This window comes from Ceratotherium simum, chromosome 1 (genome assembly GCF_057802395.1).
Source record: "Ceratotherium simum simum isolate JZ-2026a chromosome 1, ASM5780239v1, whole genome shotgun sequence".
Lineage (NCBI taxonomy): Eukaryota > Metazoa > Chordata > Mammalia > Perissodactyla > Rhinocerotidae > Ceratotherium > Ceratotherium simum.
Window position 1 is genome coordinate 84,683,887 of NC_141900.1, and position 25,868 is coordinate 84,709,754.

At 48.6% G+C, this 25,868-nt stretch overlaps 2 protein-coding genes across 2 annotated transcripts in view; one reads left to right on the top strand and one right to left on the bottom strand.

Annotated features, from left to right (window-relative positions):
- Positions 1-25,868, top strand: part of SND1 (staphylococcal nuclease and tudor domain containing 1) — a 422,021-nt gene that overhangs the window by 354,360 nt on the left and 41,793 nt on the right. The gene's annotated exons all lie outside the window — the stretch shown is intronic.
- Positions 25-3,404, bottom strand: LRRC4 (leucine rich repeat containing 4). Its single transcript, XM_004418727.3, has one exon. It carries the CDS (start codon positions 3,392-3,394, stop codon positions 1,436-1,438), a length of 1,959 nt encoding a protein of 652 aa, XP_004418784.1. The 5' UTR covers positions 3,395-3,404; the 3' UTR covers positions 25-1,435.

Genomic DNA, 25,868 nt, shown 5'->3' on the forward strand with positions numbered 1-25,868 from the left:
CACCCACGCCCACCCCTTCTCCTCCACCTCCTCCCGAGGTTGGCATGGGAGAGGGAAGCCTTCCCCCTGTTGTGCTGTGTTCCACAGGACTCCATGCAGAACTCACTCGTGTGCATGTGGATCACTTCTGTTTTAGTAACTGTGGATTTCACATCTTTTTTGTGAACCATCCTGGTTGGGAAAGCCTTCATTTTACTTTAAATAAGCCTGTGCCCTTTTTCTCTCTCTTTTTTCTTCTCTACTCATGTTCTGCCCCCACCCCATCACCACGACCAGTTGACATCAGCTGTAATAATCCCTAATGAATCAGCATTTAGAATAGTCACCAAATCATAAGCATGAGAAAAGCTTCCACTCCCCCAGGCTCCCCACTCCCAGCCTCTCCTCCCTTTCCACCTTAAAACAAACAAAACCTTTTTTAAAAATCATAAAATGCCATCATCGTCTACAATCATTTGTCAGATACCGGGAACAACAGGTGGACATGGCACAATGCTAACTTATGGCCTCCTGTGAATACATTCTCTCTGCTCCTGCTCTCCCTTCCCACCCACCTCTGTTGCCGCACCCCCTTCAGGGGCCTCCTCCTTCTCATGGGAAACCCTGAATAGACACATGCCTTGCACAGAGTGGGTTAAGCCCAACTGCAGGAATCTGGTGCAATGTGAAATATTGGACTGAGAGCTACACCAGACCCTTCCTTCTCTGCTCCTTCCTGAAGCGCTCTGTCAGGCAGGGCACACGCGTGTCCCAGTGCACAAACCAAGGAGACTTGTGCACATGGACAGGCATAAAGACTCAGCCCCTTTAATGATTCATTTGGATTTTGGTGGTTTTCCTGTTTAAAAAAACATTACAGATCTATCTTCCCCTTGGCCTCTGAAGAAAAAAAATTATTGCCTCTCAACATTTTAGCACAGTACCTATTCTTGGTGCTTTTTTTGTATTTTTCTTTAAATAAAGTAAATCTGCAAAGACAGCTCTCAACTTAAGAAAGGTATCTATAGAAATGGGTATTCCTGCATCCTGTGAAGCATCTTCTAAAAAATGACAGATTCAGTCTCCCCGCTGCCCCTCAGCAGCCCACACTCTACCTCTTTAGGGACGTTTGCTGTTGTTTTAGTTTGTTTTATCTTAGCAGTTTCAACCTTATGCCAGAAGTCCCTTCTGGCAGCATAACAAGTTGACTGGTGGCTTCTACCCCACAACATTCCCAAGAACCCCACTACCCCTTTAAATAGAACTTACAAGTTAGAAAATAGTTTTGTTTTGATTTTTTGTTTTTAAATTTTAATATAATCTGTTTCTTTTACCAGCCCATAGGTTTAATAATATAAGCATATACAAGAAAAAGTCTCTCCCCACTCTGTACAAAAGTTGCTGTCTTTTTTTTGTGCATTCTATTGCATTTTATAAGTTTTTGGGGGAGGGGGAGTCATATTTGAGTTTCCTGTACCTTGTCCTTGGTATGGGTCTGAATTATATAAGGTTCAGAGATAGTGGTGACTGTGGGGTGCAGAGAGTTCCCCAGGCTGTTTTCTGTCCAGTGGGCCCCATGTGCTGGTTTGTAGGTGTTGTAGTTAATATGGTCATGAATTGTGGGCAGCACTACTGCCCCCTCACCTGATACACCGGATGGAGCTGCTGTTGCTGCTGCAGATGCTGCCGCTGGGATGTCTTCATCCACCTGGATAATCTCAACTGTCCGGGCAGCTGTGACTGTACTCCTCTGCTGGTGCCGCTTACGAAGTTTGTAGAAGACAATCAACATGGCGGCAGCTAGCAGAGTCACTGCCACAAAGCAGCCAATGATGATCTTGGTGGTCTTCATGACTTCATCCAGGCTGGTCTGCATTTTGTCATTGGTATCTGTCGCGGGTACTGCCACCTGCTTGGGCACACGGGTGGTCTGAATGAGCACCGTGGTAGAGGTGGTATATGCCGGCTGGTAACCAGTGGACGTGGTAGGAACAGGCTTATACTTTCGCGTTGTGTCCTCAGGCGAAATCTCAGTGGTCTCCACTGTGACCGTGGTGAAGAAGCTGTAGTTGGAGGTGTTGAGCTCGGCCGTGCTCACATTGAGGTAGGCCGAGGCATTGGAGTTGCCTGCCACATTTGTCACCATGCATGTGTATATCCCAGTGTCTGAGAGCAGCACATGGGAAAAGTTTAAGGTGCCATCATTGAGGACAGAGATCCGTGGGTGGCGGGAGGCATGGCTGAGCACTGTCCCATTAGGCAACAACCACTTTACAGAGGACATAGGGGGAGTCCGACACTTAAGTTCTGCCATCCGACCCTCAGAGATATTGAGGTCCCGAGGTGCATCCATGATGAAGGGGGCAGAGCACTGGAAGGAGGCCTGGTCCACCTCTACCAGGTAGCGGCCTCGCATGTGCAGGGGAGCATGACAGCGGCCACAGCAGGTGGAATTGGTGGGTATGTACTCCCGAAGCCACCACGCTAGCCACAGAATGTCACAATCACAATTCCAAGGATTGTGGTGTAGGTGCAACTCCACCAGGTACCTCAGTGGGGTGAAGAGGTCATGGGGCAAAGAAGAGAGGTTATTGTGGGCCAAGTTGAGTTCCACAAGCGAGGCCAGCCCATCAAAAGCATTCCGCTCAATCAAGCTGACCTGTGAGTTCATGACCCATAGCTTCTTGAGCGAGCTTAGGCCATGGAAGGAGCCAGGCCTGATCTCAGGGAAGTGGTTCCCTGACATCTCCAGCTCCTCCAGCCCCACCAGGGGCGTGAGATTGGGCATATCTTTAATGTTGCACATACCCAAGTTCAGATACTTGAGGTTGAACAGTCCCTCAAAAGCCCCCTCAGAGATATACTCCAGCTTCTTGAGCTCCCCCAAGTCCAGGCGCATGAGGGAGGGCACCCGGTTGAAGGCATAAGAGGGGATGCTTTCTATGGGGTTGTTGCGAAGCCAGAGCTCCCGCAGCTTGGACAGGTATTCAAAGGCCCCACTGGGGATGACTGTCAGCCAGTTGTCGAACAGCTCCAGGGTGTTGAGGCTGGCCAGGCCGTTGAAGGCTCCCACCTCAATCTGCCGGATGGAGTTCCTGCCCAGCTGCAGGACCTCCAGGTGGTGGAGGTGTCGGAAGGTGTCGGCCTGGATCATCTGGATGTTGTTTTCCATGAGGTTGAGGTACCGGGTGTTGGAGGGAATACCCTGAGGGACCTCGGAGAGGCCCCGGCGGGTGCACACCACCTTGCTGAACTGGTTACTGCAAGAGCAGACGGACGGGCAGTTCTGGGGCCCGGCTGAGGCGGCAGCAGTGATGGCTGCACACAGAATCCACACTTGCGCCGTGAGGTAGACGACGGGGAGCAGGACAGCATTCCAGGTGTGGTGCACAGTTACCTGCCACAAGAGCTTCATGGTGTGGCACGTTCATAATTCACCATCGCCTGGGATTTTGGCTTGGAAAGGAGAACCAGCCCTACCCCGGCTTAAGTGAGCTAGGAGCTCCTCTTTCCATCTGGAGAAGGAGGTGGGGAGGGGGCGATTAGAGAGACGGAGCAGATCGGCCGAAAAAAATCATGCCAAAACTAAAGAGCAGCCCCTCGTCCACCAGCCCCCCTCAAGGCAAGCCCTCGGAAAGCTGAGACTTTCTCTCCCCCATTGCAACCATCCCCACCCAATTATTCGCTATCACCTACCTCGGAAGGAAGGGAAGAATTGGCGTGGTGTCCTTAAGCGTTCTCCACGGGAGCTGGCCACATCGTTCCCATTCTTACTTCTTAGTTTTAATTAACAAAAGGGAAGTGGAGGGGGTGGGGAGGGCAGAGGGGAGGGGAAGGGAGGGGTGGGGGAGACAAAATGGCTTCTAGTAAATCCCGAACAGGCTACGGCGAAGCAGCGGAGTTGAGGCGCGCCGGGGAGAGCCCAGGCCCGGCGGGCTATGCAGGTGCATGCCCCCCCCTCAGCCCGAGGAGCGGCGCCACCAGCGCTTCCCTGCTTTGTCCTTGGACCCTGGCACGGGCTCGCACCAGCCAAGGGGGAAGCCGCTTCATCGCCGGCGTGTGCCTCCGGCGCCCCGAGCCCGCTCCCGGGGCCGCCACCCGACGGGGAGCGAGGGGGCGCCCGAAGCCGCCCAGGCCGCGCCGGGTCGCCGCTGCGCTGTCCTGTCCTGGCGTCGGCCGCTGCCGGCCGAGGCAGCCGATGCAGACGGTAGCTCGCGGTGCTGCGAGAGTTAAGAGGAGGTGTCCGCGGCTTCTTCGCCTCCCCAGACACACACCCCCTTCCTTCCTCGCCTCTTCTCGTAAGGATTAAAAAGACCAAAACTGGGCTTAGTTCCCAGTCCGCTGTCTGCTGGCGCGATGAGTAATCCGTCCAGCCCCCTGAGGGGCAGCGGCGCGGAGGCAGCGCCGGGACCGGGTCCGCTGGCCGGAGAGGAGCGCGGCGGCCAGGTCGCGCCCGCACCGCAGGCCCCTTCAGGGAGTCCGGGGGCGGGCGCGGGTCCGGCGGCAGCGGCCGCAGCCCTGGGTGGCGCGCAACCGCCCGCCGCAGCCGGGCCCCCGGCGCGTCGGCGGCTCGGGCTTTGTGCAGAGGGAGCGAGTTCGGGGCTTTGGCCCCTGGTGCCCTCAGTGGCTGCGCTGCACACGGACTGCTGCAGCGGCCAGAGCGCTGACAGCGGCGGCGTGAGCAGCGGGGGTCGCGGCTGCAGGAAACGCTCCGGAGCCCGGGAACATGGTCCCTGCTGGTTAGCGGCGGCAGTGGCAGTAGCGACGGGGCCCCTGCGCTCGGCACCCACCGTCTCCTCCTCGCGCCGGGCTCGCAGTGTTGCAGGCAGCAGCCACGCAGACTGCTCTCTCATCCTTTTGTCCTTCAGTCAGAACGTGAATGTACTGCTGACGCATACTGTTCTGGGGAGAAGATTAGCGTGATGCAGTGCTCTTATGTATTAACACCGCTCCCCCTCCACTGCCTGCCCTCGAGGGGTTAACGCCGGCGCCTTCCAGCGCCGCGCCGCGCAGTCCCGAGCTCCGCGCCTCCAGCCGACTTCCTCCCTCCCTTCTTTCCTTCCTTCCTTTCCTGCTTCCTCTCTCTCCCCCACCCCCCCACCCCCCTCCCCGGACGCTTCCTCCCCGCCCCTCTGGACGAGGGGAGCGGGCTGGGTGAGCGAGCCGGAGTCAGCGTCAAGTGAGGGGCCGCGCGCAAGTCGCAGGCGGTCGCAGCTATTTTGGTCCGGTCGGAGGGAGCCGCCGGGTGGCCGCTGATAGGCTGGAGCAGCGCTGGGCTGCTGCGGGAGAGACCGCGCCGGCCCCCGCCCCTGCCCCCGCCCCGCACGCGGGTGCTGGGCACCCTCCGGCTCCGGGTGAGGTGGGCTCAGGGGCCGGCTGCCCGGAGGCGGGGTGGCCCGCGGCGGGGCTGCTGCACTTGGCGGGCCTCCCGCCCGGACCGCGTCATCCTCACCCCCGCCGACTGCTGACGGGGCGCCTGGCCGCGCGGCCCCGGCCGCGTACGCGGAGTTCGGAGCTGCTCGGTGGGGACGCGGGGGCGGCCGGGACCGCTGGGAGCCAGAGGGGCGCGAGCCTGGCCTTCGCAGACAGCCCTGTGCTGCTGCACAGATGCCTATCCGTGTTGCCCCCTCCCTCGCAGATTTCCTCACCCCCTACTTGGCTTTAACTAGGGCTTTAAATGATAGTTTTCTTAATGAGGGTTGCGGAGGAGGCAAACTGCGGAAGGAAAGACCGAGTGCGAGGAGCCGGGGGGATGACAACCTGGGACAGAACAAGGGCCCCTAGGAAGGATCCCCCCCAGAACACGCAGCACAACCCGTTCATTCATGGAGCCGCAGCCGCCCCTCTCACTTTTTGAAGCCCTGTGATGCCCCTTTCTTCTCCGGGCACCCAGAGAATGTAGGTAGTGGGAATGGGTCTTAGACCTTCTGCCCCCTGAGCAGCGTCACCAGCTCCTCAGGGAGCTGGGACTCCCTGAGAAGAACTGCGTAGCAACCTGCTCCTATTTCTGCTGAGAGGAGACCCTGGAGTGTTTGACAGACTAGTGTAGAACAGGACTAGGTCAGCCTTTTCCCAACCCCTAAAAAGACTGCCCCTTTCCCTGTCGGGGGTGGGGGGGGGCGGCTGTGGCCAAGCCCTGGGAAGCCAGTCTGGTAGAACATGGCCTCCGTTTAGTCCCGCTTCTTTTCAAGGGCTGCCTCCAGACTCTTCTGCTCCCCACCCCCGGCCCCCTCTCTTGGCAAGCTTGCTTTTAAACCATCACCTGGAGGTGGGCTATTGCTTAAGAAGGAGATCTTGGATATCTCAGCTCTCTGGATTCTTCCACACCCATATCTCAGTAGTGTCTGCTGTCCAGTAACCTGAACCTCCTTAAATATGCCAGAGAATTCTTGAAGTCCTGGAAAGATTCATTGTAGGCAAGTTGGATTCCTCATTGTTTACCAAGACCTTTTTTTATGCATTTGTAGTCAAATAATAACGTTAATAGTTAATATGCTGCCTAGGATCACATAGTAAGTGTAGAGGCAGGATTTGAACCCTGGCAGAGCTCATATGTGTAGGGACTTGGGCATGGAAGTGATTCCCCAGAGTTTTCTCCCAATCAGTGAGAACTCAGGTTTCTTACTGGGATGTTTATCTGCTAGGTTGTTTCTGCTGTACTAAGGATGGATGGATGGATGGATGGCTAAATAGAGGTATATATATCCGTTGTTGTTTAATCTTCATTTACCCAGTTTAATAATTGCCTCAGTAGTGTCCATTTTACAGGTAGAGTTACTGAGCTCAGGCAGGCAAAGAATATGCCCAAGGTCATATCCCTAGAAGGCATCAGAGCCAGCATTTCAAGCCAGTCTTCCAGCCCTAAGTCCAGTGTTTTTATCCCTGTAACAAAAATGTCCAGTGTGCCTACTCTGCATAGAGTAAATGGTGGAGGCAAGGGGTTGGGGGTAAGACTGTATTAAAAAATTCATTGAAGGATATATGAGAAATAGAATGAAGGGTGGGAGAAGAGGGGCTGCAAAAATAGATCCTTTATTTAACTTGCTTCACTAACAATGACTAATCAAGGGAAGGGATGAGAGAGAAATGGGTGTAAGTTGAACCCTGATGCTAGGGTTTGGTTCCATCTGGGCTCTTTAGCACCCCTTTTTGCTTTCTTGACTCATGCCCCAATGCATATCATCAGCCTCAGGCAGGACACTACCATCTTATAGACCCGGGAAATGTCAACTTAGCCTGACAGGGATCTGTAGAGGAGAATGGGAAACTCGCTAGTGAAAGGAGCTTCTCCTTGCCACAGCTGGCATGGAGCTGATGGAGTGCCAGAGGACACCCTGGCCGGGGTCTGGATGGCACACTGGAGTACGGCTGCCCCTCCCTCCTCAGGCAAAAAGTGGGGCTCTGCCTAGGCTAGTTCCCTGCTGGTGTAGGCAAACTTAGGCCCCATCTGTTCAGCTCCAGGCCCAGCAAATGAAAGGTTCTGCCCACATACTGTGTAGGTGGATATGAGGGTGGGCTGCCTTGGATCAAATCAGTACTTAGTAATGAGGTTGTCTCCTAGTAAATATTTATGACTGATTGACGAAGGTGAATATGTCCAAGCTTCTTGCAGCCCGTGGAGTTCTAGATGGGGCTGCTTTGCCCTCTGTAGGCCAGCTGGGACTGAGAGAGCACCGTAGAAGCTACAAACCAGACTAAGGAGGCTGTGGGGCCATCGTAGCACATAGCCCTTCTGAACTGAAAGTGGCACTGAAGCCTCTGATCTTGTAACCTGAGTATCATCTAGCCGTCATCCGTTGCTCCTCTTAGCCCCTGGTTCTGACTGCTTCCTTGATTTGGAGTGGTGCCACCAAGGAATAAAAAAAAAAGCTTAAACTTAGGAAGAAAAGGAAGAAACGCTGGGTTGAGAATGTTTTTACTTGTTATTTCACACAGAGAGACTGCTGTGATAAAGCCAGAGAGCTGGAGAAGCCAGCCGGTGATTGGGCAAGGCCTGTGTCAGCAGCTTGGTACCTGCTCTAAGATTGGGATACCAGAGTTCTAGTCTCCCTCTGCCACAGATTAGATATGTGAGAAATCTTAAAACAGTTCTAAACCTTGGTTCTTCATTTATAAAATTAAGGAAATGGGCTTAGAAAGTTCCTTCCAGCTCTCATAGTCCATGATCCCTGCCCCTCCTCAGATATGTAGCTGTTTTAAGAATGTTGATCCTTTGGGATTGTAGCCAAGTCTTGGAAATGAGCCACAAAGTTGAGAAGAAAATGCTTCCTTCAGTTTAATCTCGAGATCCACAGTGCCAGAGCAGAGCAGATCAGACTGTGTTTTCCCAGCTTCGAAAAAGGCTCATAGGGCCGGCCCTGTGGCTTAGCAGTTAAGTGCTCGCGTTCTGCTGCTGGCGGCCTGGGTTCGGATCCCGGGCTCGCACCAACGCACCGCTTCTCCGGCCATGCTGAGGCCGCGTCCCACGTGCAGCAGCTGGAGGGATGTGCAACTATGACATACAACTATCTACTGGGGCTTTGGGGGGAAACAGAATAAATAAATAAAATCTTTAAAAAAAAAGAAAAAGGCTCATAGATCACACAATGTTAAAGCTAAAAGGGACCTTGAAGATCATCTGGATTTAACCTCTCATTTTACAAATGCCGTTAATGAAGTTCAGAGAGGCATAGTGCCTTACCTAAAGCCACGTGACTAATTAATATCAGTCTGTCCCTTCTGAGCTCAGCCCCGCAGTCAAGATGACAATGTATGGCTAATGGGCATTTAAATTTGGAGCTTGAAGATATTTCCAAATGCCTGTCTTCTGTGGTTTTGTATACAAGTGCTATCATTATACTTTGCTGAACTGGATTAAAGATGGGTCTTCGGTAGAGCCAGCCTGCCATTCTGAGTGACTTTGGACCGCTAATAAAAAGGGGAAGAAATGGTCATCCAGGGGACTGACTCTAAGAGAAGCCAGGAGTGCCTCACCCAGCTAAGATAATTGGGCTCCCGTAAAGCCCAGGGCTAGACCACTCCCTACCCTGACGTGCATCCCTGAGGCATTATCCTGAGCAGCCACTAGATGTCCATAATGCTTCATAGGGTTTGCCAGGAGTGAGCAATCTTTGGCAGGGTACTGTCTTGCCTCCAGTAGGCTTTTGGGCCCCTTAAGGTAGGTCCATCAGTGGCAGGACGATCACATACTCCCTGAAACTCTAGTTCCTATTTGCAGTACTGTCAGGCTGCCAAACCCTACTCAAGCACCTTTTCCATTTTTATACTCTTTATGCTGCCATTTGAGCTAAGAACAGAGCAAGAGCAAAGGAGAAAAAAGGAGGAGAGAAAAATAGTATGGAAATTGCCCTCCACAAGGGAAAGACATCAGTTGACTGGTGAATTAGTAATGTCAAAACATTATAAGAAACAGTCTAGGGGACGGCCCGGTGGCACAGGCGGTTGAGTGCGCACACTTCGCTGCGGCGGCCCGGGGTTTGCTGGTTTGGATCCCGGGCGCGCACCGACACACTGCTTGTTAGGCCATGCTGTGGTGGCGTCCCATATAAAGTGGAGGAAGATGGGCATGGATGTTAGCCCAGGGCCAGTCTTCCTCGGCAAAAAAAAAAAGAGGAGGCATGGCAGATGTTAGCTCAGGGCTGTTCTTCCTCACAAAAAAAAAAAAAAAAGAAACAGTCTATGTGGAAATAGTCACCTCCTCCTACCCAAGGCAGGGGGTACATCGCGAGTGTGTGTGTATTTGCATCTCTCACTCACTGTCACACACACATGCAGATACTCTTCCAGGGTCAACTGGTCATGAAATTTCTGTTTAATGGATAAAGTCACCACTGCAAAAAAAAAAAAAAAGTAAGGTTATTTTTCTTGCCTGTGATCCTGTAGTGAGGCTCTGGCTGTGCCATTACTACCCACAGCCATAAAAGGAATGGATTTTATTCCTTGAGCCCGATGATTCAAGGTAATGCAGCTGTTCTAGAATTACCTACTCTTTCAAGTGCCCTCAGAATCCACTGTTCTTTTTCCCCAAGAACTCTGCTTAAGGAAAGCATAAGGAAGTGGACAAAAAAGCACTCTCCCTACAGGTCTCATCCAGAGCAATTATCAAAAACCTCATCAAAGAAAAGACAAGATACTTAATAAGAATGGCAAAGAGTTAGGGAATGGAAGGACATTTACCTCTTCTCTGAGGCTAGTTTCCCAGGGCTTACAGTTTCTTTGTGGGCTGCCAGGCCTAAGTGAAAGGAGAAACCACCCAACGCCCCAAGTTCCTCTTCTTTGGGAATAGTCAGTTTGGTCACTTGTATTGTCAAACAGACCAGAGAGGTCCAGCCAGGAGCCTTGGAAATGTTCACCTCTGCAGGTACACTGGCCTGTTACAGGCCCTTGTGGTTTATCCTTCCTTTTAATTGCCTTTGTATAGCAATAACAATAATGATGGTAAAGCAAAGTTTACTGGGGAGTTGATAGGTACTTGGCACTGTAATCTTACATGTATTTGATCCTCACAACAGTTCTGTGAGGTGGGTACCATTAGATTCCTCATTTTGCAGATGAATTTAAGAAGCTGTCTCAGGATTGCAGAACTAGTAAATGACTGTATTAGTTTCTTGAGGCTCTCATAACAAATTACCACACATTTGGTGGCTTAAAACATCAGAAATTTATTCTCTCACAGTTCTGGAGGTTAAAAGTGCAAAATCTGGCAAGGCCACGCTCCCTTCGAGGGCCCCGGGGGAGAATCTGTTCCTTGCCCCTTCCAGCTTCTGGTGACTGTTGGCATTCCTTGACTTGTGGCTGCGTCACTTCAGTCTCTGCCTCCGTGGTCATGTTGACTCCTCTTCTGTCTCTCTCCTCTTTGTGACTTATAAAGACACTTGTCATTGGATTTAGGACCCACCTGGATAATGCACAATGATGTCATCGAAAGATTCTTAATTACATCTGCAAAGACCCTTTTTCCAAATAGAGTAACTTTCACTGGTTTGGGGATTAGGACGTAGACATATCTTTCTGGGGCTCGTTCAGCTCGCTAAAGTGACAAACCCAAGTTTCAATCTCAAATCTGTCTAGTGCCCAAATTCTAAACCGCTGTGGTGCTGAGGTGTGCCACTTAAGAGGAAGAGAAAGGGAAAGGTCCATCTGACAACCAGCAAGTGACTCCTCCGTGTACCTGTGCTTGTGAGGGGTAGAGGAGCCGTGTGTGAGCTGTATGGCCATTGGGTCTTCCCATTGGGGAGGGAGACGGTCCCTCAGTCAGCTCAACAGTTAGAAACATCACATGAGGGCCGGCCCGAGGGCTTAGTGGTTAAGTTTGCGCGCTCGGCTTTGGCTGCCCGGGATTTGCGGGTTCAGATCCCAGGCGCGGACTGACACACCGCTTGTCAAACCATGCTGTGGCGGCGTCCCATATAAAGTGGAGGAAGATGGGCACGGATGTTAGCCCGGGCCGGTCTTCCTCAGCAAAAAGAGGAGGATTGGCAATGGATGTTAGCTCAGGGCTGGTCTTCCTCACACACAAAAAAAGAAACATCACAATGAGCCAAGAGAAGGGGGCAGGCTGACCAAACAAACTCAAGAAATCTACTTCCTGTTATTTTCTTTTTGTTTCTCTTGATTCCTTTTGTGGATAATTTTCTCACTTTCTTTACATGGCCTCTAGATTTTATCCCAAAGATCTTGGAACAGCTAAGCATTTACCAGTGATACTAGAAGTACCTCTTGGCATTGCTACAAAATTTGGCTCAACTGTAACTAAGTCACAGAAATCCTGAGCTTCATGCTCCTTGGAGATTAAGACAGACCTCAAGATCAGTGCCCAGCAGATACAGATGTGGGACTGAGAGAGTTACGAGTAAGAATGGCTTTTCAAGTATCTCCAACATAAATTCAATCCTTAATCAGGGGTCAGTGCCTGCAATTATACACATATATACACAAGTGTGTATAAATTTATTCATATTTTGATTGGGGGAGGCCTGAACATTTTTTTCCCCAAACTGAGTTCTACAAAATATGTTACATGAGAGAGAAAGAGAGAGAAAGAGTGTGTGTGTGCACGTGCGCGTGCACCAGTGGGCATTATACCATGTTCCATAGTGGTGATTTTGAAAGTATTCTAGAGTCAGAGAAACCTGGGTTCAACTCCTGGTTCTGCTTCTTGCGTTCTGTGTATGTAAGTAACTTCTTTAAGTTTCAGATTCTTCTTGTGTAAAGTAGAATTAATAACTGTACTTATTTTGTGGCGTTATTGGATTAGAGGTAAGGAAAATCTTAGCAAGCAGTAGTAGCAGTACCAGCTGTTATTTCTAATATGGAAGCTAGTATAGAAGAAAATATTTTATCCAGAGTCAGTTATTGAGAGAATCCATTGTTTTCTTTTTCTTAATGTTTTTTTTTTTTTCCTGGACTTGTCTGCTCTTGATATTGCATCTAATTTAGACCTTCGTTGTTTGTTTAACAGTTAATTTTGAGATAATGTTAGACATACGGACAGGTCAAAAATGGTTCCCATGTACCTTCACCCACCTTCCCCTTATGTTAACATCTTATTTAACCACAGAACATTTATTCAAAACTAAGAAATTATCCTATTCAAGACATAGATTTTTACTCTTGCCCTCTACAATCTGTACACAGCTACCAAAGTGATATTTGTGACATTATATCAGATTATGGTATTGGTTTGCCTAAAATGCTCCAGTGTCTTCCCTTTATCATTCAGAAAACAACCAGACGGCTTACCATGGGCCACAGGCCCTAAGCCATAATGCCTAGCCTGCACCTCTGCCCTCATGTTTTATCATCTTCCTCCTCACTCCCTACACTTCAGCTATACTGCTCTTCTTTCTTTTGGAATACTCTAAACTGCTTCTCCCCTCTCCTGTACCTGGAATGTTCTTCCCCTATATCTTCAGGTGATTGGCTCCTTCTTGAGCAGGTCTCTTCACAGAGACTTTCTGTGACTGCCTGTCTTTAGACTGCCTTAGTAGCTCCACCAGTCAGAGTCACATCACCCAGTCTTATTTTCTTATTTTATTTACCATTATCTGAAATTATCTTCTTTACGTGTTTACTTATTTATTGTTCACCCACACGAAAGCAGAGGCCCTTCTCATCTTGTGCCCAGTACCTAGTTCATTTAATTAATTATTTCAGAGGAAAGAGGAATGTGTTTGGCCCATGTGAATAAGAGCTCAGGCTTCCCTAATGGTATATCGATAGCCCTAACCCTACTCTATAAATCTTTGAAAAGATGGGTGAAAAATTACCAGCTTTACTTTTCTTTTTTTAAATCCTGGGGAAATTAAAGAGAATCCTAGTAACCTTACGGTTTCTCTAGTCCTCAATTTTTAGAATTCCTAGCCCCTGCTGACAGATTTATGAGTGAGAGTTTTATGGAGGTATCATAAAGGCTCCCAGGTCCTTGGCAGTTGTGGATATGTGAGGAGTGAGCAGAAGAGTGAGTAAAGGTACACAAATACACTTACCTGTGCTCATGTACACATATGCCTGTCATTTTCAAATTTGCTAAAGTGCATTTTCTCCAAAGGGAGTGGGGGCTTTTGAGCCTGCAGTAGGGAACACCAGGACAGTAAGATCAAATGCTTTGAAAGTGGCTGTGCCAACGCTTTTTGCTAATTAAAGAATGTTAGGACAATCACCATGAGCAGCAGTAAAGGGCGCCCCATTACCTCGCTTTATGAAGAGCTGGGTGAATTTAAAGGCAGCTCTAAATATCCCACTGAGTGCCTGAGCTATAGCACAGTCCTGTGGGCACCCGGCTGGGCAGTGAGAGGAGCCCAGAGCTTCTGTCCAGGGTCCTTGTCCCTATTAGCTATCAGTCTCAAACTTTGCATGACTAAAGAACAAATAATTCCATCAACAAACTCTTAATTTAAAACGCTCAAGGGGAGATGAAGCAAATAGCCGTGTGGTGAGTCTGACTGGGAGCCCAGGCCACCTGTGTCCTTGTCCAGATCTGTTATTGACTTTCTTTCCCATTTGCCTTGAGGGAAGATGTTTCTTCATCTTGTGACTCCCTTTTCCTTAACCATGGGCGTGTCACAGAACAGAATTTTTTTTTTTTTTTTTTTTTTTAAGTCACAAGGCTTAGTTAGAGCTGTTCTCCTAGGAATATTCTAGGCCCCCTTACTGGGCAGCTCACTGCTCTAGAGAAAAACTTACAGTTTAGAAAGTGTGAACAAGATGGGAACAACGTTTTATACTTACCTTAGGGAGTTTCTGACTGAATTTAAGTGTACTCCGCTTGAAACTTTCTCCATGTTTTTAATGTTCAGTTTGGCTTGAAACCTGTTGTGTCCTTTTCTGCAGTTTCTTCTTGCTTCTCTTCCGTGGCCTCCAAGCCATTCTAATCCCTTCAGTTTGTGGAACGATGCCATGTTGGCACTGCCTTCTCTCTGCCAGCCTTTTTGATCTGTTGTTCAGTTTCTTTGTGGATCAGCATCTATGGCCGTCACTTTACCTCTCACAACTTGTTAATTGTTTTCGATTTTATGCTGCCAGCTTCAGCTGCAACTAGGGTTTTCTTAGTTCTGATTAGTATGGCCTCAGTTCGTCATCCAGTACTGGCCTGGTAATGTGGGTTCATTTGTCTCATCTAAGGAGTTTCAGAGGGAGAATTGGAGGACCCCAAATGGAAATGTGGGCTTGAATTTTTGTCTCTTAGCTGCTATTCTATCCATCCTCACCCCACCCCCATCCTTGAGCAAAAGGACCAGCTCTTTACCCTGCGTGGAGGGGAGTGCAGTGCTGGGAACACCAGAAGGCCAGCCCGGAGCTTGCTCCACTGGCTTCCCCATGAGTCATCAAACGACCCGTGGGTGGCTTGGCTGACACCCAGGTTCCTGGATGCTCCATTCCTTTTCATTTATTTATTTATTTATTTTTTTGTGAGGATGATCAGCCCTGAGCTAACATCCATGCTAGTCCTCCTCTTTTTGCTGAGGAAGACCGGCTCTGAGCTAACATCTGTTGCCAATCCTCCTCCTTTTTATTCCCCAAAGCCCTAGTACATAGTTGTATGTCAGAGTTGCACATCCTTCTAGGTGCTGTATGTGGGACGTGGCCTCAGCATGGCCGGAGAAGCAATGCGTCTGTGCGCGCCCGGGCTCCAAACCCGGGCCGCCAGTAGTGGAGCACGGGCACTTAACCGCTAAGCCACGGGGCCGGCCCTCCATTCCTTTTTCATTATGATATGAGCCTCTTCAGGAGTTAAATCTCCCCAGCCTCCAGTCAGCTCTTAGTCCATGTTTTTAGATGCAACTTGATCTGCAAATGCTTCCAGAGGGAATCACCTTTATAGCGAGAGGAATTTGGGATGAGTAAACGTGAAATAAATGAGCTAGGACCCTCAGCTCCTCTATCAGATTTAGAATTCCCCAACTTTTTGGTTAGGCGGTTGGTCTGTTCATATGCTCTCTTTTTCACTTACCGTCTCTCTCATACACAGTTTGGAATTTGGCCAGAACTGATAGGTAGATTTGTTTGTTTTTAAACAAGGGTAACATCACTACCTTGAACCTTATTCTGCCTTACCCCAGAACACCACCTCTTGCCGTGAACCCCTGTCTTTCAGTTTTTGCCTCACTGCCAGCCAGGAATGCTAAGCAGCGTGCTCTCGGGAACCTGTCATGTTGGCCTACTTTAAGCTGCTTCTCTGAAGGATACAACATTGAAATGGCTCTGCTTCTGATGAGGGGTGCTGAAGCCCCGCTTTTGTGGGGCTACCAGCTGGGGATCTGGGATTTTCCTACCATGATGCTTGGACACCGGCAGCCTTGCTAGAGGAGCCCTTATTCTGTTTCACTTTCTTGGTGACTGGGGCCAGTTTCTGTGGTAGCCTAGTGAGTCTACCTGATTTGTATTCAGTGCACAAGCCCTGGGAAAAAAGTCTGTGAGGAGCCCTGCCAGCCAATAACTCTGAAAGGATTCTTTGTGTAAGTGAGCAGTCTCTGGGCTGAACAAGGGCTGCCCTACCTCCCCCCACAAACTAGCCTCTCTGGCCCAGTAACTTGGTATTGCTTTGGAGCTGGCACCAAGCCCTTGGGGATCCCTCCCCAAGAAGAGACCATCTTGGGATCCCAGACACACAGAGCAACTTCAGTTCTGTCCTTCCTGCCCTAGCTTCTGGCAGTTTGCCTCCAAATGCCAAGCCGTGGGATCCATTCAAGACTGTGTGTGTGCACAAGACACAGACAGTAAGTGAAAAAGAGAGATAGGAATATGAAAAGACCAACCAAGCAACAAATCGAGGACATTCTAATGCTTCTCTCTGGTAGAAACCTCAGAGAGAAAGATATAGCTTGTGTCCAACACTCTGCTGGACGGGTTCATCTTTCTCTCAGCCAGCCAGACCCTGTGTTGGCCTGAGCCTTTTCAGTTTCTTAACCAATTAAAGCAGTCTGTTGCTCCTGTTGTCTGAAAAGGGACAGAAATAAGACCCTCAGCTCCTGTATATCTGGCAGCTGCAGGGTAAAATTCTTTATCAAATTGATACCAAGAGGAGTTCCCACTCTGATAGGAAGCCAGACCTGTTCGTCACTGGCCTTCAGCACCACCCTCACAACCCTGTCCCATTTCCACTGCTGCTAAGGAATTGGCTCCCTGTCAACTCCTGTCTTGGTCTGAGTCTGTCTCTTTAAGAATGCTATTTGTTATTAATGAGTTTTCTACACACATAACCTTGACTCGCTTGCTTAGGTGAACAAGACCATTCTCATTAAATGCTGTTTTCTAGGAAGGAGAAGAATTAAGTAGATGTTGAAGAATTTGCTAAAACTTCACATGTGAGCCTAGAGGACAGTAGCACTGGCAAATGAGGGGTGGGGCGGGATGTCTTAGTCTTTGGCCCCCTGAGCATCTCAGTGTTAGGCTGCATGTCTTTGTGAGAGAAGCCGAGAGGTTGGCTGAATTTTGTCTCATCATGTGGCCCATCTCAGAGGTGATACCAGTTCCCCTGTCCTCTCATATCTCAGTGCTGCTGGGTTTTTCACCCTGGCTTCACATTTGCCAGTGCCGAAACTCTCTTTGTGTCTCATTTGCCCTAATCATTTTGAATATATTGATCAAAAGCCTGATGTCCAACTCTTTGAACAAAAATATGATCAAAATATGGTTGCCCATATTTAGTCCATCATAAATAATGTACCTATACTAAACACTGCAACACTTTCTAAAGAGGTCCATTAAATAGGACAGTGTAACCAGACAAATGCTTTCCTTTTTGTGTGTGTGTGTGTGTGTGTGTGTGAGGAAGATCAGCCCTGAGCTAACATCCATGCTAAGCCTCCTCTTTTTGCGGAGGAAGACTGGCTCTGAGCTAACATCTATTGCCAATCCTCCTCCTTTTTTTTTTCCCCAAAGCCCCAGCAGGTAGTTGTATGTCATAGTGGCACATCCTTCTAGTTGCCGTATGTGGGACACCGCCTCAGCATGGCCGGACAAGCGGTGCATTGGTGAGCACCCAGGATCCGAACCTGGGCCGCCAGTAGCAGAGCGCGCACACTTAACCGCTAAGCCACGGGGCCGGCCCTAGATGCTTTTCTTTTATTTATTTATTTTTTTTATTTATTTTTATTTTTTTTATTTTTTGTTTATTGCAGTAACATTGGTTTATGACATTGTAAAAATTTCAGGTGTACAATGCTTTTCTTTTAATCATTTTATTTTAGAAGCCTCTAGGAAGGGCTGTGGGCCTGAGAGAAGCTATGTCTGGAGTCAAAAGCCAGCAGAGTAGGGTCTCCTGCACTGGCATGTGCTTAGCTTCTCCTGAGGAATGTTTGGTCCCCAAAAGGAACAGAGATGTTGCCCCACTCAGAGACTCACCCACACACTCAGTGCTGTCACATTTGGATACTTGGAGAAGAAAAGAACCCAGGGAAATATCTCAATACGGCTGAAGGAAAGTTTTTCCCAGACCCACCTCCCATCTCCAGTGCCCTATCCCACACTTCGGCCAGAGGCACTTGTGGTTTGTGTGTTATTCATCTCTCAACTCAATGCAGTCAAGGAGCTTTGCAGCCCTGACGTGTCGTATAGAAAGATTTATTCAAGTCCCATCCACAAAGGGACAGGCAGGCTCCTGAAGAAAGAGGCTTTGTAGACAAATGCAGCCCTGCCTATTTCACAGAGACCTTTGTCCCCTGGAGCAGGTTAGGTGAGCAGAAATTCTGAAACCAGTGACTTGAAAGCTGGTTACCAAGGAATTTTCTGCATGAGCCCTGTGCATGTACAACATGCTTATTTTAAAAATCCTTCCTTCCTTGCTCTCACATTGCTGAAATCATTCATTGTTTTTCCCCTCAAAGGAGATAATAAAAAGGAGTTTAGAGTAAAGAAAGGGGCTTGTCCTTCCCTATCTCCTCCCTTCCCCATCTTTTATTCCTCCTCTCACTTTTACTCCCAAAACTTAAAACTTAAGAGAACCTTCAAGGAGGGTTTTGAGATGACTTTGCTGTCGTCCTTGGAGGTATAATAGCCTTTTCCTATTCAGTCTTTTCTTTTTCCACATAGTTCATATGGCGTAGAAGGAATGTATCTGTTGCTGTATTGATGGGTCTCATTCAGTCATTGTGTACATTTGTCTCTGTGGCTTGCTAATGCCATTTGAGTTTCTATATCCTTATTTTGCAAATCCACTTGTGTCCTGGGTTTAGCTCCCGATTACAGGATTAGGAGAGATTATAAGGTATGTCTGATGTCTTCTCCAAGCTTTCTATCAGATTTATGACTATGAGTTGAGAAATTTGTACGTTGGTAGAATGGAAACGAGAGACAGATATGGGTGGATGGGGGAAAAAGAGAAAGGATCTCTTGTAAAGAACTGGAGTGGTATCAGTCCTGATATTTGCATCATAACCAGTTAGGAACCTGGAAACCTAGACTTTCTAACTGTCTCTTGACTTCACAGCTATGCTGAACAGCCTGTGCCCTCTTTTCTAGACTGACTCTTCAGGAACCCTGACTCTTCTTCCTCCCCACCCCAGTCATTGCACCCAGAATAGAGCTCTAAGTCAATGCTCTGGGTGGCATCCTCTGCTAAGAGCTCTCCTGTCATCAGCAGTCTCTGTGGCCTCCATTTTGTCAGTTCTTATTAGACAGCTCTCCTGCTCTGCATTGAGGAGCCTGAGAGGCTGAAAAAAAGGACAGAGATGTGCTTAAGACACAGAGCAACAACCCCTGTGACTCAAACATTAGGGGATCCGGCCACCTAGTTTTGTTGTGAAGGTTAAAAAAGATATATGTAACTATGGAAAAGGCTCATGGGTCACTTTAGGCTGTAAGGGTTTTATGCTGTAAGTAATAGAACATTCATCCAAGCAGGAGATTTATCATCTCTCATAGAAAGTCAGTATCAAAGCAGGGTAGCTCCACAGTGGGTTGGTTTAACTGAGATGTGGCCCCAGGTCAGAATCTTGGCATCTGTCAGCATGACCACAAGTGTCCCTCTTGGCTGCAAGATGGTTGCCATAGCTCCAGGCATTGCATGCTCACACACCAATCTCTGAAGGCAAGAGAAGCACAGTTTCTTATTTTGTGCATCTCCTTCCAAAGGCAAAAAATCCTTCCCCACATGCCTCTCACCTGACTTGCTCTTAGATCTTATTATCCAGATTTGGATGATACTCCTAAACTGTTATGTGGTACCAGGAAAGAGGACTCGCCTCCCCAACCCCAGTGATTGCCTGAGACCAGGGATTCACAGGGTCCATGAATTTGGATAGGAAAAAATTACATCTTGATTTTTATTAACCTCTAACTCAAATGTAGCATTTCCTTTGAATATGAATGTAAGCAACAAATCATAGTAAAACTAGTATATCTATGACTTTATCACCAAGAGAAATCACAAAGATTTTCATTACATGATAATTGTTGCAGGAATTCCAAAATATTGTTTATTCTTATCACTGCTTGGAAATTACGGTTTTTAGACCTACTGTGCTAGATCTTCTTGTTTAGTGTGTTAATAAAGAAGCTCAGGGGCCGGCCCCGTGGCTTAGCGGTTAAGTGCGTGCACTCCGCTGCTGGCGGCCCGGGTTCGGATCCCGGGTGCGCACCGACGCACCGCTTCTCCGGCCATGCTGAGGCCACGTCCCACATACAGCACCTAGAAGGATGTGCAGCTATGACATACAGCTATCTACTGGGGCTTTGGGGAAAAAAAAGGAGGAGGATTGGCAATAGACGTTAGCTCAGAGCCAGTCTTCCTCAGCAAAAAAAGAGGAGGATTAGCATGGATGTTAGCTCAGGGCTGATCTTCCTCACAAAAAAAATTAAAAATAAAGAAGCTCATATGTAGTATATCCTGATTTGGGTGGGTTTTTAACTTTCCCAGTATAATTGACTTGCTTTGCAATTCTGTGTACTTTAATTTATATATTCAAAAATATTATTCTGTGAAAGGGTCCTTAGGTTTTCCTCAACTGCCAGAGGGGTCTCTGCACAAAAAAAATAACTTAGATCAGTCAGCATTTTCCTGACTCACATACAGATATCACAAGGAAAAATGATGGAGACCTACCAGCAAGGAGAAGGGGAAATGGCTGTTGAGTAGGTGGCCAGTGGGCCTTTCCACAGTAAGAACCCATAGACTCAGGCAGCCTAGGTACCACCAAGTGGTTCCTTCCCTGCCAGTGCCCAGCTGCATTGAACTTACAGCAGTATCTCCCCCAAACTTTAGGTTTCCCTTTACCATCTGTGTGCTGTTGCCAAATTCAAGTGCCCCCTATGCTATTATTTCCTTAATATTTTTCTTTAAATCACTGTGTTCTTTCTGAAATTATTTTAAAGGCAACTTCCTTAAATGGAAATGTATCACTTACCATAGATGAAAGGAAACCTTAAAAATAAATACAGAGAATACAGAAGTGTTACTGAATTCTGACTAAAATCCTATTTGCCTTCAAGGCTCTGAGCCTGAGGTCTGCCCTTTTTTGTCAAAGACTGTTTAGCAGTAAACCAAGACTTTCTCCTTAACTAAATCAGAAGAATTGAGAAGTAATTGAAAAGGGAGTAACTGAGTTTGTGGTTATAATTTTGTGCCCTTTCGTTGACCCACCTGAAATAATTCAGTCCCTTGGAAAAAGCAGGTTTATGATAGACTCCTCATCTTACAGACTAGTGACCCCACCTATGAAGGAAATGAGGTTAGTCTCACTTATTTTTCATGAACATATGTCATCTGTTAATGATCAGTGCTTTCTAAGAGCTCACAAACTACATTTCAACAGCTGGTTCTGGGGTTTGGTCGAGGAAAGGCTATAAGCTTTCTTACCTGTGGTTCATCGAATTCACCATCTTTCCTTTTTCTTGCTCTGTTTTTTTTTCCCCTTTTTATTTTTTTTATTTTTATTTTTTGGTGAGGAAGATCAGCCCTGGGCTAACATCCATGCCAGTCCTCCTCTTTTTGCTGAGGAAGACTGGCCCCGAGCTAACATCGTGCCTATCTTCCTCCACTTTATGTGGGACGCCACCACAGCATGGCCTGACAAGTGGTGCGTCGGTGCAGGCCCGGGATCTGAACCCTGGGCCGCCAGCAGCTGTGCACGCACACTTAACCGCTATGCCACAGGGCCGGCCCCCCTTTCCCCTTTTTAAATGTCATACTAGCATTTGCCTATCTCCTTTCTAACTGTATCTCCTGTTCTCTGTGATCCGGCAACTATTGGTTAATTGATTAGGCTTGCTGTTACCCAGTGGGACTTTAAGAGGGAAGGCAGCAGTCTTGGAACCCCGTGACCAAAGAGGCAACCCCTCTTGGCACAGCCCCAAAGCTCAAAAGGAGGCAAGCTAAGATGAGCAGAGGCCCTGAAAATCAGACAACAAGGGGCTGCACCAGAGCAGTTTGGGCCCTTATCCCAGCAGGAGAGGAACGTGGGAGGAGACGGAAGCGAGCATGCAGGTTCAGGGTGCAGAGCCAAGGGTTGGACTCGGGGTGTTTGACAGCTGGAAGGAAGCTCAGAAACCTAATCCTATCCCCTGTCTAAGGGTGAGAAAACAGAAACGCAAAAGTTAAGTGGCTTAGCTTCAAGTCACACTGACATCAAGTAGTGGCAGAGCTAAGATTAGAACCCAGGGGCCTATCCCCTGCCCTGAGCTATTTCCACTCATTATCTTAAGTCACTGAGAATACCTTCTCGTCCTTCTGACCACAGTGTTACAGTGGGTCTGGGGTCACGCTCTTGCCTCCCCTCCCGCACTCTTCTCTCCCTTTGCTCACTTGTCTGTTTCACCCCTTCTTGCTGTGCTGCTTCCTCTCACACATTGTCACCAGGCCCCTGAGGGCGGAGCAGAACATCTCGGGTCCCTTGTCCTTGCCTGTACCTCTGCTTTTCCTGAGCCGTCTCTCATTCCGAAAGGTTTCCCTGTGTTGAAGCTGTAGGAGAGGGACAGTCTTTGTGGTAATGTCAGACCTCTGTGCCCCCTGCTCCTCTCCTTTCTGTAATGCCGTTGCTTACATGCATCCTTTATGACAGGAGAGATGAGAAGGAAAACCCCAAGAGGGGTTGAGGGAGTACTTCTTCCTGCTCCCCTCTCTCTTACCTCCTTCCATAAAGATTCTACTCACCAAGTATGGTGAGATCTGAGGTCTACATTCCTCTTTCCTGCTCTTTTCTGGACCTCAGAGAACGCCAGGGATAGAAGCTCAGGATGGGGGGATGAGACTATGGCTACAATTTCTAGGCCTTGAATTATAACTCACAGGAATTTTTTTTTTCTAATTCACAAAACCTTGCTGAGAAAGTCAGGCTGACACTTGCTGACTATGCTTTTACAGAATTTCTCCTGGAGCTGTGGTGTGCGTGTTTACATGTAGAGTGTGCTGTAGGCATGTTTGTATGTGAGTGTGTACTGGGTCCCCGGAGCGGGCCTCGTGCATAACGCCTCATCTGAGGTGCTTTTCTGTTCTTTTTTTTGTTTTTGTTTTTGTTTTTTTTGTGTGAGGAAGATTAGCCCTGAGCAAACATCTGTTGCCAATCCTCCTTTTTTTTTTTTTTTTTTTGCTGAGGAAGACTGGCCCTGGGCTAACATCTGTGCCCATCTTCCTTTACTTTATATGGGACACTGCCACAGCGTGGCTTGACAAGTGGTGCGTCAGTGCGCACCCAGGATCCTGTGAACCTGTGAAACCCAGGCCACCGCAGCACAGCACACGCACTTAACCGCTACGCCACCGGGCCGGCCCTGAGGTGCTTTTCTTAGTGGTTTGAAATGACTAAGGTTATTGTCTTTGAGTTAAGTGGTTCAATTAGCACTGATTGGAAAGAGTGGGGTGGACTGGGGAAACACGCAGCCTGCTTGGTAACAGCCTTGGGAACAGAGGGAGGGAGGAGAGGAAGGTGTTGCCACTGAAACAGCTTCCAGGGGTGGCCCGGCCACTACATGGCTGGGGGGAAGAGCTGCCTGGACGAATTTTTGTTTTGGGCCTGTTAGAAGATTAAGTTCTCAGGCAATGCTGAGTGTATGTGTATCTCCCTACTGCTGTAAGATCTTCAGTTCTGCACATAACACAGTAACCGCTCCACTGTGTGCCCCTCCACCCCGCTGGCCGAGGGCAGTGCACTTGGGAGTAGTAGACAGAGAATGCTCCCTCCAGTTTGCAGTTCCTTCTTCCACTTCTTCGCAGGGGTATGTGTCTGTCTATCAGAGAACAGGAGCTTTGGAGAAGGTTAGCAGGATTGCAGAGCCTTTCAGAGCTCCTTATAAGCAACCTCATATTTTGGCCCTGTAGTCATTCCTGGGGGTAGACATGGGGCCAAAACCTTCACCCCAAGAGTCTGCTCCCTCCCCAGTCTTTCCCCTTCACCCGTTTTTCTTTGTTACACTAACAGGAGCAAATCCAGCATCATTTCACCTCCCCCAGAATTTTTCATTCTTCCCATTCTATCCAGTTCTGAGTTTCACAGTACTGTGGAGGGCTCATTGATCAATCTGTCGTTCTGCCACGTCCCCCAGAAGGTTTTCTCTTTCCACCCTGGATAAAGGAAACGAGGTCCAGCTGCTCCCTGCTTTTATCTACCAGCCCTCCTCCTTCCTGTCCCCTCCTCTCACCACTGCTGCTTTCCCCAAGCTGCACCTCCAAGGCCTCCCCAGGAGGACAGTTTTCTCTTTAGGTGCCATCCTGCCACAGGATGTGCCTGTTCCCCTCTTTCTTCCCTTTCCTCTTGGGGCTACCATGGTTCTAACCACCAACCACCTCACAACTTATTGATGAGACCAGAAGGCTTGAGGAGCATCCAGTGTAATGACATGTGAGTGCAGCAGGATGGCATATAGTGGTTAGCAGTGTGGACTTAGGAATCAGACCCGCTTTTGAATTCTGGCCCTGTCCCTTCTGGCTGCATGGCGTTAGACTTAAGGCACCAACTCTTCACCCTTCAGTTTCCTCATCCATAAAATGAGAATGTTATCAGCAAGTTGAGTTATGGGAGGAAAGTCCCCAGAGAGCCCTGGAGTGCAGGAAGGGATAGAGTAGTGAGATCAGAGGAACAGTGGATCTCTGGAGGTGATGTAAAGGTGAAAAGGTTCTGAGCTGATGTCTTAGGTTCATGAAACGAAAGCTTGGCTGGAACCAGGGAGGCCAAGGTAAACACACACACGGGAAAGATTTCCCAGAGAGCACTGCATTCTGTATCAAGAAGAATTGACCTACCTCTGTGCTAGGCACATAGCCTTAGGTACCACGTGATTGGTCCCATCTGGTTTTCATAAGAAGGCTGAACCAGGAGCTGGTACACGTGTATGTGTGCATATGCATGTGTGTGTGTGTGTGTGCGTGTGTGTGTGTGTGTAAGAGAGGAGTTAACAGAAAGAAATGTTGACCGAGTTCACCCTTTTCTTTCTCTTCTTCCTCTTTTTTGCATGTGGAAGTTTCTTTTGTTTGAATGCCCCAATGGAGACAAAGAATTTCTGCAAAAGCCACTGTTTTCTGGCAGTCTGAACTCCATTTTTATATCATTTATAGATAGATCGAGTCAGTATGATGCAGCAGGCCCTGAAGAGAAAAGTACAATGAGGGTCCCACACTTCATCATCCCCCTCCTTACCCCTTTCCCCAGATAACTCACAACCTCGACTCTCACGCAGAGAAAAGAAAGCCTCCACAAGTTTGCCTTCACTGACTTGAGCAATTCAGTTACTGGACCAAAGCAAGGAGATCATTGCTGCCGAACCATCCAGAGGACCTTATTGCCATGTAAGATCCAGGGGTTGGACCCCAAGCGAGTCCCACGCGCCCCTCAGATGCCCAGAGGTTTTGCCATTGGAGGAGTCTATGAAAAAAGCTTGCTTTGCCTCAAGTTCCTGGCTGATTTTTTGGTCCTCCCTCACAGCATGTTCCCCTGGTCTTTGGGCCCAGCTCCCTCTTGCATTTATCATATCACCTGCAAATCCACTTTCTGTGCTGCTGCCAAGCTCCTCCTGCATTCCCACAGCCATCTACCTGTGACCCAGCCAGCCTTCCACAGAGAGTTTCTATAATTATTTGAGAGACCCATTGTTCCAAGAAGATAGGCAGAGCTGCTAGATGAGGGGCTCTGGGCGGGGGCAGAGCCAAGTCAGCCCTCCCAAGCTGAGGAAGAGCATCATTTCTTAGATATTTCTAAGCTCTTCTTTTCCTCATCTCTGTTTTTAGTGTGGACTCTTCCCCAGATCCATCTCTGGGTCCCTGTACATGGCAGTAGCTTCACTTCTCTGAAAGCCTCGGGTCCCGTAAATATGGAGGGAGGGGTATAGGTTTTAGAGGGTAGAATTCATACCTTGTCCTTCTCTGATTCTGCCTGGTATACTCTGCCTCCAGGGCTTCCCACAGGCTCCCACCATAGAGCTTTCCTTCTCGACAGTATTCACCAAATTCTTACACGTGTGGC

Coding starts and splice junctions, on each gene's coding strand:
- LRRC4 (XM_004418727.3), bottom strand. CDS start 3,394: ATGAAGCTCTTGTGGCAGGTAACTGTGCACCACACCTGGAATGCTGTC.